Source organism: Rattus norvegicus, chromosome 8 (genome assembly GCF_021556685.1).
Source record: "Rattus norvegicus strain SHRSP/BbbUtx chromosome 8, alternate assembly SHRSP_T2T, whole genome shotgun sequence".
NCBI lineage: Eukaryota > Metazoa > Chordata > Mammalia > Rodentia > Muridae > Rattus > Rattus norvegicus.
In genome coordinates, this window is record NC_141541.1 from 81,313,248 (window position 1) to 81,325,329 (window position 12,082).

General features: G+C 43.9%; 1 protein-coding gene across 3 annotated transcripts in view; it reads left to right on the forward strand.

The window, feature by feature from the left end:
- Positions 1–12,082, forward strand: part of Prtg (protogenin) — a 109,638-nt gene that overhangs the window by 42,083 nt on the left and 55,473 nt on the right. For all 3 annotated transcript variants that reach the window (XM_087562204.1, XM_087562206.1, NM_001037651.2), the window contains 7 exon segments: positions 931–1,068; positions 1,326–1,484; positions 2,699–2,858; positions 3,754–4,001; positions 7,099–7,263; positions 8,945–9,250; positions 10,940–11,128. In XM_087562204.1, the coding sequence (XP_087418330.1) occupies positions 931–1,068; positions 1,326–1,484; positions 2,699–2,858; positions 3,754–4,001; positions 7,099–7,263; positions 8,945–9,250; positions 10,940–11,128 (1,365 nt within the window).

Sequence of the window (12,082 nt, forward strand, 5' to 3'; positions counted from 1 at the left end):
AAGAGCACTGAATGCTCTTCCAGAGGTCCTGGGTTCAAATCCCAGCAACCACATTGTGGCTCACAGCCATCTGTAATGAGATCTGATGCCCTCTTCTGGTGTGTCTGAAGACAGCTACAGTGTTCTCACATGCATACAATAATAAGGAAGGAAGGAGGAAGGAAGGAAGGAAGGAAGGAAGGAAGGAAGGAAGGAAGGAAGAGCTGGGTGGTGGTGGTTCAGGATTTAATCCCAGCACTCAGGAGGCAGAGGCAGGTGGATCTCAAGAGTTCAAGGCCTGCCTGGTCTATAGAGCAAGTTTTAGGACAGCCAAGGCTACATAGAGAAACCCTGTCTTGCAAATCAAAACAAATAAATAAACAAATAATGAAAGGCGAGGGCTGGGCAGAAGGCGTTGTAAGGACACAAATGTGAGACCCTGAGTACCTGTCTCAGTACCACGTAAAATCAGTGTGCCCGTAACCCCAGTGCTATGGCACTAGAGATAGGAAGGCTGGCTATGAGCCTAGCCCCAGGTTCAGTGAGGGACCCAGTCTCACAGGAATAAAGTACAGAATGGCAAAGCAGGGTTTCTGACATCCTCCTCTGGCCTTGTATACGTACATATACATAAACATACATACAGGAAGACAGAAGAAAGGGAGGGCGGGAGGAAGGAGAGGGAGGGAAAGAAGGAAAGGACTGAGAGGCAGAGGAAATGAACAGGAAAGACAAGCTGGGTGGGGTGACACCACTGTAACCCCAGCACTCTCGGAGTAGAGACCAGAAGTAGAAGATCATCCTTTAGTGCATAGGGAATTGGAGGCTAACCTAGGCTACATGAGATCCCATCTCTACAAAGGAAAGAATAAATGCAAAAGTAAATGAGAATTGGTGCTTTAATACACTTCTTATGATTTATTTATGCATTCTGCCTTTTCCTGCCCCAAGCTAATGAGACCAGATCCTTCTACATGCCCACCATTATAGCCAGTCCACAGAATGTAACCGCGTCTCTACATCAGACAGTTGTGCTAGAGTGTATGGCTACAGGATATCCCAAGCCCATCATTTCCTGGAGCCGTCTTGGTAAGTCGTTCTCACAGGTGGTGGGAGTCAGGGGGTCTCCTCTTGACCTTTATTCCTTTTAATGAAACTGGTAAAATGTGTATTTTATAGATAAGACACACAGTTGCAGCTGAACGACTTTATTTTAGTTTTGCGACATAAGGAAGCCCCAGAGACATTGCTACTTCTAATGATTGATTGATTTCTCAGATAGCGATCTTTTGGTATAATTTCTGATGAAGCGCCTTGTTTCAACTTCCATGTTCTCTTTGAAATAGATCACAAGTCCATTGATGTCTTCAATACTCGGGTACTCGGAAATGGCAATCTCATCATATCAGATGTCAAGCTTCAGCATGCTGGAGTGTATGTTTGTCGGGCCACCACCCCAGGCACTCGCAACTTCACAGTTGCTATGGCAACGTTAACTGTATTAGGTATGCATTCTTTCTGTAATCAGAGAAGTTTGTGTTTTCATGTTTGCCATTTTAATTTCTTCCATGGTTTTCTTTTGTAAGGTTTTTGTTTTGAATTATGTGTGTGTGTATGTATGTATGTATGTATGTATGTATGTATGTATATATATATATAGGTATATGCATGTCAGTATGGTGCCTAAAGAAGCTATCCCCTGGAGCTGGAGTTACAGGAGGTTGTAAGCTGCCCAGTGTGGGTATTGGGAATTGAACTAGCGTTCTCTGTAAGAGCACCAAGTGTGCTTAACTACTGAGGCATCCTCCAGCCCCATATAGCTTGCTGTTCACTGCAGTTGGCAGCAGTGATAGGGAGGCTAATAATAAGTACTGTAAAACTTAACAGTGAGTTGTAAAGGAAAAAAAAATTCCTGTGTTAAAATACAGCTCTAGAATCATGCGGAAGTCACCATGTTTGTGTGCACTGTTCCATGCTTCTTATTTAAGCCTCCTTTGTCATCCATCCACATCTACACACATTTAACAGTGTGAAAGTTAACTCTCAGTGACAGTATCCGTCGGTGTCCTCCCATTGGGTTTAGTTAAGATGGCGTCCGGTATGAGTATTGACAGTGTGTTCACAGGTGGTCTCAGTGAGGGAAAGTAGATGCTGAACGTAAGAAGGAAGCACTCTCCTTGTTTTGTTTCCATTGCTGTGATAAAATACCTTATCCCCCCCCCAAGACACTTTAGGGGAGAAAGGGTTAATTGTAGTTTATAGTTACTTTCAGATTACAGGTATCATTGCAGAGAAGTCAAAGTAACTTCAAAAAGCTATTCACATCCCATCCACAATCAGGAGGAGAGTGAATGAATGCATGCATGCTCAATTGCTTGCTTGTGCTCAGCTTGATTTCTCCACTCAATACAGGTCAGGATTTCCTGCCTAGGGAATGGTGCCACCTGTAGTGGACTGTGTCTTCCCATACCAGAAAGCCAGGCCCCCACAGGCCAACACAATGTAGACAGCCCCTCACTGAGACTTAGTTCCCAAGTGATTTTAGGTTGTGCCAAGTGGACAATGAAAGCTGCCATCACCTAGCTTGTTGTAGGAGAGTCAGTCTGTCAGACATCTTTGTACCTGGGACTTATCTCATTTTTGTAGTCTTTCTTCACTTGTTCTTGTCATTCCTATCGAAGCCACAGAATATATATTGTATTTTTCCCCTTTAAATTAGCTCCTCCTTCATTTGTGGAATGGCCTGAAAGTTTAACAAGGCCACGAGCTGGCACTGCACGGTTTGTGTGTCAAGCAGAAGGAATTCCCTCACCCAAAATGTCCTGGTTGAAAAATGGGAGAAGGATACATTCAAATGGCAGGATTAAAATGTACAACAGGTAAGCTATGCTACTTTGACACTGTTATAAATAAAACAGTGTCTCTAATAATTTTTACATGAAATGGTTACAGTAACATCAAATTGCCACATAATCTTGACAGTTAACACTAAATGCAAGAAATTAAGGTTTACATCATTAGTATGCTGTTGATCCTTTGGTATTTTATACACAGATCCAAAGTGATATGCTATAATGGACCTTATGCCAAACAGTCCCCCAGAGAGCAGTTCTACCCAGGTAGGCCATTGGCTAGGTGACCACAGCAAACTTGGACTCTGGTGTTTCAGTTACTTCTCCCATCAAATGAAAAAAAAAAAAAGAATGAAATAATTTACTTCCTAGCAATTCCTCCAGAGCTCAAACTTAATAACCTTAAGAATGAAACTTGGATGGTCACTGTGGCATGTGACTTTAGTCCCAGCACTCAGGAAGCAAAGACAGATAGAGCTGTGAGTTTGAGGCTAGCTTGGTCTACATAGCAAGTTCCAGACCAGTCAAGACAACATGATGAAAACATGTCTTTAAGATATATATATATATCTTAAATATATATATTTTATTCCTGTAATGTTCTTATTTAGTTGAACAAAACTTTAAAATTTTTGTTGATCTGAACTTCATGTGTGTACTATGAGTTAAGTCCAGACTGTAGAATAGAGTTCATAAATAATACTCTCACTGAAAGCCATTTTTAAAAAAGCGATTGAAGCAAAGAGAATTTGGCTACCTTAAAAATCAGAGTAATTTTAAGTAATTAGTGTAGATTGTTTTTGATTAGAGCTGGTTGTTCTCAGCATGTTTTTGTGTAAAGAGAAAGGTGCATTTAACAATAGCTTTTGGATGTCATTCCTAGGATTATTTTACGGATATAAATACTCCTTTCTTTCCTCAGCAAATTGGTCATTAACCAGATTATCCCAGAAGATGATGCTATCTATCAGTGCATGGCTGAAAACAGCCAAGGATCTGTTCTGTCTCGAGCCAGACTGACTGTGGTGATGTCGGAAGATAGACCCAGCGCTCCTTACAACGTTCATGCCGAAACCATGTCGAGCTCTGCTATCCTTCTAGCATGGGAGCGACCACTGTACAATTCAGACAAGGTCATTGCCTACTCTGTACACTACATGAAGGCTGAAGGTAAGCAGCTTGCAAACCCCTAGCAAGGGCTGTTTGCTGTCATGGCTTTGTTTTCAGGGGTTAGAGACATGGCTTAATTGGTAAAGTGCTTGCCTGGCATGCATGAGGCCCTGGGTGTGATCCCCAGAACTACAGAGACTTGATGGGATGGCTCATACCCGTGATACTAACACTTGGGAACGAGAGGCAGGCTAATCAGGAGTTCAAGGCCATCCTCAACTACATAGCAAATTTGAGGCCAACCTGGGCTATATGAGTCCCTAGCTCAACCAAACCAAAATAAGGGAAATATTTGTTTTCAGAATGAGTAAAAGCTTACATAATTGTGAAGAGAATTTTCACCCTGGGGATCTGTACAACATTAACTCCTTTCTCTTTTTAAGGTCCAGTGACAAATCAAAGTTCTGTTCCACACTGACATTACAGGGCTTGCGTAGAGAACGTGAGTGAGGAGTTACTGACAGGAGCACAAATAGCCGCCCAAGTGTCACACAGAGAGTCTTTATCCCACAGATAATGCTTTTTCTGTAGCCAAATAGATGGCGCTCCCTCTCTCCTTGCCCAAGTCTCCTCCAAACTCTATACTCTAGCTCCTTCCTGAGACCTTGAGGCCATGTGCAATTACAGCCAAGTTGGTTGCACTCCCTGCGGGCTGTGGCTGGACACAGATACTCGGGCAAAGGTACATGACCTTCCCCATCCTCTCCTTGGGCACAGTGTCAACAGTCAGACAAACGCAGCTGATCCCAGAAGATGTTCTTAAGGAGGATGATAGTTGTTTTGAGACAGGGTCTCACTTTGTAGCCCTAGCTGGCCTGGAATTCACTGTGTAGACCAGCTGGTCTTGAACTCACAGAGATTCACTTTCCTCCTGAGTACTGGGATCAAGGACATGGATTACCATGTCCAGCTACTGTGGTATATTTTAGGGGGATGTAAGCATATGAGAGTCTACATTTTCTTTTTGGTATTGGTTTGTTTGTTTGTTTGTTTGTTTAAGCAGGGTTTTCTCTGTGAAACCTTGGCTGTCCAGGAACTTACTTTGTAGACCAGCCTGGCTTCAAACTCAGATATCCACTTGCCTTGTTCCTGAATGCTGGGATTAAAGGTGTGCCCCACCACCCAGCTAAATTCTCTACAATTTAAAATTCTATATATGTTGAAAATTTTCATTTTGAAAGAAACGTAAACGCAGTAGGGTGGGACGTAGCTTAGTGGTAGACATCTTGAACGGGATGGATAACACCCTGGACTCAATCCTCAGTGCCACCAAAAGAGAAAAAATATTATGAAAAAATGTCGAACAAGACATTTTGTGATACCTCTTTTACTGCATCAAATTAAATACCTGGAGCTGGAGAGACAGCTCAGCGCTCACGACACTTGCTCTGGTTCTGCTGAGGATCTGGGTTCTGTTCTCAGAATCCACACCAGTGGGTAACCACTGCCTATAACTCTAGTTCTAAGGGATCCACCACTCTCTTTGGTGCCAGGCACGCATGTCGTAACACATGTAGGTATTACTGGTTCAAACTGCTGGTTCCAGTCTGGGGATTAGGGGAAAAAATCCTTTTCAATCTTACTTTCAGGCAAAACTGTTGTAGGAAACAGAAAAACTATTCACAAATCCTAGTGATTTCTCCACTGAGTCGGGTTTATGAATGCTAATACAGAAACAGTCTGGTTTTATGCATCTTACATTATGACTAGAGGGCAATTCAAAGAACGGTGTGAGGCTAACGCCGGGTACGGCTGAGACAGAGGTTTGGCTCTTGGCTGATGCTGGGTTTTTACACTTTGAAGCAGTGTTTTGAAAAGGGATATTTTGAATGTAAATCAAGGGTCCTGGCTGCAAGAAGAATGTTCTGTTAAGAGCATGCTGGAGTGTGTTCATTCTCTCTGCTGACTTAGGAAGGTGAAAGGAAGGCTGGCTTGGCGGGGCCCACGCTTGTTCACTATTGTGCCGGTTTCGTTAGAGCCCCTGCACGCCACTCAGTGTTCTATTCAGGGGCAGAACAAGGCTTTTTAATTTGAACTCAAGGACTTTGTTTAGTAGGTCAGAAATTGTACTATGCAGTTCCTAATTAACGAGCCATTAGCCAGTGTGTTGTGAAACGCCTCTAATCTTGTCTAATTAAAATGCTATGAAGTTAATTCAGAAATGTGGGAAAACTCTGTGCTGGAATGTGCCTTCTGTTTTGTTTATAAATCCAGTGCAGGGAGAAGGGGCTGCTGCCGAGAGCGGTTTGATAGAGTTGACAAGCACCGTCTGTGACTGTGCGCACAGTGGCCGGCAGTGCCTTGGCTCCTTTCTCCAGGTCTGCACCACAGGAATTAAGCCCACACAGACAAATCCTCTTCTGTACCTTGCTTTGCATAGTTTATTAAGAATCCCTGAGAATTTGTCTCCCTCTTTAAGTAACTGAACATTCACCATGGGACAAAACATTCTGAGTCCATTCTTCCATTTTGCTTTTAGTATTTTAAAAAAAAAAAAGGCCCGTGTTGTCCCGTGTAGTATGTTCTCTAAGGGCAGGATGAGAAGCTTTGCAGCCTAACTTTTCATTTAGTTTGTCTTTGTAAAGAGCAGACTCTGTGCACGCCCCGCTGTGTCTCTGCGTTCCACAGGAAGCCGGAGTTTAAGCTGGGACGTTTGTTCTATGCATTACAGTATAATGTTGTGTAGGCCTTTCCTCTCTCTATTCCTACAGCCCCATCCTGTTCTGACTCAGTGGTAAATGACCTTTCAGGAAGTGTTCCAACCAGTAATTTTTTTTTTGACAAAAAAAACCCTGGTTACTTTTAAGCAATAAGGAGTGTTCTGTGCACTGAAGGGTTTTGTATACCGTGTTATAGAAGACAACAGAGATAATCGTGAGGGGAAATGGCCTGGCTAAGTTAATTTTGAATATTGGTCTTTTTATTATTATTGTTGTTGTTGGTTTTTGTTGTTTTAGAGATAAGAGTTTCTCTGTGTAGCCTTGGCTGTCCTGGACTCCCTTTGTAGACCAGGCTGGCTTCGTACTCACATAGATCCACTTGCCATTACAACCTGTCTGAATATTTGTCATTTTAAAACATGAATTCTTTGGTGTAGGTCTAAATAACGAGGAATATCAGGTGGTCCTTGGAAATGACACAACTCATTATATCATCGATGACTTGGAACCAGACAGCAACTATACTTTCTACATCGTGGCGTACATGCCCATGGGAGCCAGCCAGATGTCGGATCATGTGACACAGAACACGCTAGAAGACGGTAAGAAAACACAGTTGTGGGCTATCAAATGTGACCATTTGTAGATTTGGCAACGTTCAGTGACTGAGTCTGTCTGTTTAAATGACAACAGTTGTGTTAAACCTCAGGCCTGCTGCTCTCTCAAGTCTCAGCCTTGGTTTTTGTCATAACACGATATGGATAAAGGATCCTTTAAAAAATTCTGTCCTGTGTGTGTGTGTGTGTGTGTGTGTGTGTGTGTGTGTGTGTGTCCACAGTATCCAGGGAGCACAGGCACTAGATTTTCTGGAGCTGGAGTTAGAAGTGTGAGCCACTCACGGTGGGTGCTGGAAATCAAACTTAGGTTACATACGAGATTAGTATATGTCCTTATGCTGAGACATCTCTCCAGCCCTGATAAAGAGCACTTAACATGCATGCATGTATGTATGTATGTATGTATGTATGTATGTATGTATGTATGTATGTGTAGATGCATTCGCTGTGGTATCTGTAGTTAGGCCAGAGAATAGTTGATGGGAATTGGTTTTGCCCCTCCCTCTGTGTATGTCTCAGGGATTACACTCCAGCCAACAGGCTGCACTGATGAGCCATCCTTCTGGCTTTTAGAGCTCCTTTTATTTATAATCTATAGTATAAAATTTAAGAATAATAAATTCTTGTATTGGACTGGGACCTATCTCAGTGATAGAGTGCTTGCCTAGCATGGGAGAGGTCCAGGTCGGCCTCCAGAGCCACAAACAAAAACAAACAAAGCAAAAACCCAAAACCCCTAAACCCTTTGTGTGTTCTAATTAGGTTGCCAGTATAATGGATAGAACATGGGTCTTAGGGGAGATGGAAAGGTGGCCCAGCAGTTAAGAATACTTGTTGCCTTTGAAGAGGATCTGGATACGCGCGCGCACACACACACACAGACACACAGACACACATACACACACACACACACACACACACACACACACACACACACACACACACACAGGGACTGAAAATTGGCTCTAACTTCTGTTCCAGGGTGTCTGATGTCCTCCACTGACTTCCAAGGGTACTGCACACACATACAAACTTACGTACAGGCCATCACTGGTACTCGTAGATGGTTTTAAAATAATAATAAGAGATTTTCTAGCAAGACGCCCCCTCTGCTCAGCGTCTCCTTCCCTGCACTTGATTACTCCATTTACAAAGGGGCCAGGGAGACTCTCCCAAGCTTGGGCTTCCCAGACCTGACACTTTTCCTGCCCTGGTTTAATTCAGAGGAGGCTGCCATACAACATCAGCATGGTCAGGTTCATACATATACACACATAAATAAATATAGTAATTTAAAAATAATAAGTAAAATTCACATTCATTTCTAAGATGAGACTTTTTATACACCAAAAACTTCTCAGTTGCAATCATGGATTCTGGGCTTCCTTGATCTTCTGCGACACACCCTCCTTTGCTTCAGAGAGATTTTGGTAGTCTTATTTGTGATTGTTGTCTTATATGATGAGCAAACACACAGCCAACCGACCGCCATACTCTGGCTGCACCCTTCTTGCGGTTCCTTTCTGACCGGAGGTTGGCGTCACCGAGAACCCCTGCTCCAGCCAGAAGCATCTCCAGTGTGACCATGTTATGTGTTGTCATTAAAAGGACTCCATAAATAACGATTATAAATCTTTGTGAACAATGTATTCTCTCATTTCACTAGTGCCCCTAAGGCCTCCCGAAATTAGCTTGACGAGTCGAAGTCCCACCGACATTCTCATCTCCTGGCTGCCCATCCCGGCCAAGTACCGACGGGGCCAAGTGGTGCTGTACCGGCTGTCCTTCCGCCTGAGCACTGAGAATTCCATCCAAGTTGTAGAACTCCCGGGGACTGTGCACGAGTACCTTCTGGAAGGCCTGGAGCCAGACAGTGTCTATCTGGTCCGGATTACTGCTGCTACCCGAGTGGGGCTGGGAGAGTCATCGGTGTGGACGTCACACAGGACGCCCAAAGCCACGAGCGTGAAAGGTAACACCTCCCAAGGCCTGTTTAGGAAGAGAAAGAATGTTTTTACTTTTGATTAGAATGTTTCACTCTTACTTACATGGATTCTATATCTATGTCAATATAAGTATACACGTTAAGATTCTTCTTTTCTGTCTTAGTGTGTGGGTGTTTTGCCCGCATGCACATGTGTGTACCACTTGGTGTGCAGTGCCCTCAGAGGCCAAAAGAAGATGTCAGAGCCTTGGGACTAGATAATTGATTGTTATGAGTTGATATATGGGTGCCAGGATTTGAACTCTTGTCCTCTGGAAGGGCAGGCAGCCCAGTCTCTTAACTTCTGAGTCCTCTCTCCAGCCCATATTTTAAATTTTAGTGTCATGTCTGTAAGTAATACATAGATTATCAACTTCACTGAAAATCTCCTAAACCTTTCGTTGGGATTGACATACGGTTGGTAGAGTGTTTTCCTAACATGCACAAAGCCCTGCGTTCAGCACCTGAAACAGCTTAAACCAGATCTAGTGGCTCATGCCTGCTGTCCCATAATTCCAGCACTAGAGAGAAGCAGAGGCAGGAGAGTGGGAAGTTCATCAATGGCTGTGGTTATGGAGCTTAAAGCCAGTGTGGGATCCAAGAACCCATCCAAAAAAAAAAAAAAAAAAGAAAAAGAAAAAAGAAAAGCGTGAAATGAGGAATGGGACTATAATGTGGTGAGTAGGGTTCTCTCCTAGCCATGTGAGAGGCCCTGGGCTCATAAATAGACATAGTAAACGATTAAACCTTTCTGTTTGATATTCCCCTTTTTCCAAATCTATTTGTGGGTCTGTGGGTCTGCTGATCACACGGTTTGCTTAGCAGAACCTTCATGGCTGGATCAGTCCCAGGCCGACGGAACACAGAGGGAGCACAGGAACTGAGACCTACTGAGTAGTGTTGTGTGTTTTTAAATCAATAGTTCAAGAGACAGGTTCAAACGTAGGAGATTACTCATGGAATCCAACATGACTGGTTTATGATCATTTGACAAGAAATATTCTACAGTAAAAATTAGACTATGAAATTGACTTTTTTTTTATTACACACACAAATATAGATGTCTTGTGATTTGCAAGACTTAATCTTTTAGGTAGTATATTTTACAGATGGTTGTGAGCCACCATGTGGTTGCTGGGAATTGAACTCAGGTCCTCTGGAAGAGCAGTCAGTGCTTTTTTTTTTTGGGTTCTTTTTTTCGGAGCTGGGGACCGAACCCAGGGCCTTGCGCTTCCTAGGTAAGTGCTCTACCACTGAGCTAAATCCCCGCAGTCAGTGCTCTTAACCACTGAGCCATGACTCTAGCCCTAGGTATTATATTTTAAATCCTATTCCTAAGCTTAACATCATTGTGAAATTTGTAAAAGTAATACTTGTGCGTGTGCCTGGGTGTGTGCGCGTGTGCATGCACATTCGTGGAAAACAGAGAACTTAGGGAATTGGTCTCTCTTTTCACTTTGTTGGACCTGGAGTTTGAACTCAGTTCATCAGATTTGGCAGCAACCCCCTTGACCCACTGAGCCATCCTGCTGACTTGTCACTGAAACTGTGAACATTGGGTCAAAGTGTAATGGTTGGACTTTGTAACTTTGGCTTGAAGCTGAGAGGTGTGTGTGTTCTCCTATGTCCTGTGGACTGTGGGTTACTGACACAGTGCTGTCTGGTGAATTCTTCCAGCCCCTAAGTCTCCTGAACTGCATTTGGAGCCACTGAATTGTACTACCATCTCTGTAAGGTGGCTTCAAGACACCGAGGACCCGGCTGCCATTCGGGGCTACAAGCTGTTTTATAAAGAAGAAGGGCAGCAGGAACATGGACCGATCTTCCTGGACACCGGTGACCTGCTGTATACGCTCAGTGGCTTGGGTGAGTTGACCTGCTGTATACGCTCAGTGACTTGGGTGAGTTGACCTGCTGTATACGCTCAGTGGCTTGGGTGAGTTGACCTGCTGTATACGCTCAGTGGCTTGGGTGAGTTGACCTGCTGTATACGCTCAGTGGCTTGGGTGAGTTGACCTGCTGTATACGCTCAGTGGCTTGGGTGAGTTGACCTGCTGTATACACTCAATGGCTTGGGTGAGTTGACCTGCTGTATATGCTCAGTGGCTTGGGTGAGTTGACCTGCTGTATACACTCAATGGCTTGGGTGAGTTGACCTGCTGTATATGCTCAGTGACTTGGGTGAGTTGACCTGCTGTATATGCTCAGTGGCTTGGGTGAGTTGACCTGCTGTATACACTCAATGGCTTGGGTGAGTTGACCTGCTATATACGCTCAGTGGCTTGGGTGAGTTGACCTGCTGTATACGCTCAATGGCTTGGGTGAGTTGACCTGCTGTATACACTCAATGGCTTGGGTGAGTTGACCTGCTGTATACGCTCAGTGGCTTGGGTGAGTTGACCTGCTCTACATGCTCAGTGGCTTGGGTGACTGTGTCTGTATCAGACCGATCCTTTATCTTCCTGCTGTGGCGGACTGGGAGAAACTTATTGGATGTAAGAGAGTTGACTGGGCACTACAAAGAGTAGATCTCTCTGTGTCACTTACAGTTCTTTTTAAGTTTGAAAGTGTCGTCTTTCCCCCTTTCCTCTGGCTCTGAGAGTCTGTTTGTCTTGTTGGCCATCACTTCGATACAGGGAGCTCTTGATTTGATATTATAGGCATCCAGTGGATGTAGACTAGGATTGTAGAGGGCTGGCAAGATTGCTTAGTGGGCAGAAGCACATGGTGTGCAAGCCTGATGACTGGAACCCAATCCCCAAAGTCAGGGTGGAAGAAGGGAACTGACTTCTAAAAGTTATCTTCTCACCTCCACATGTG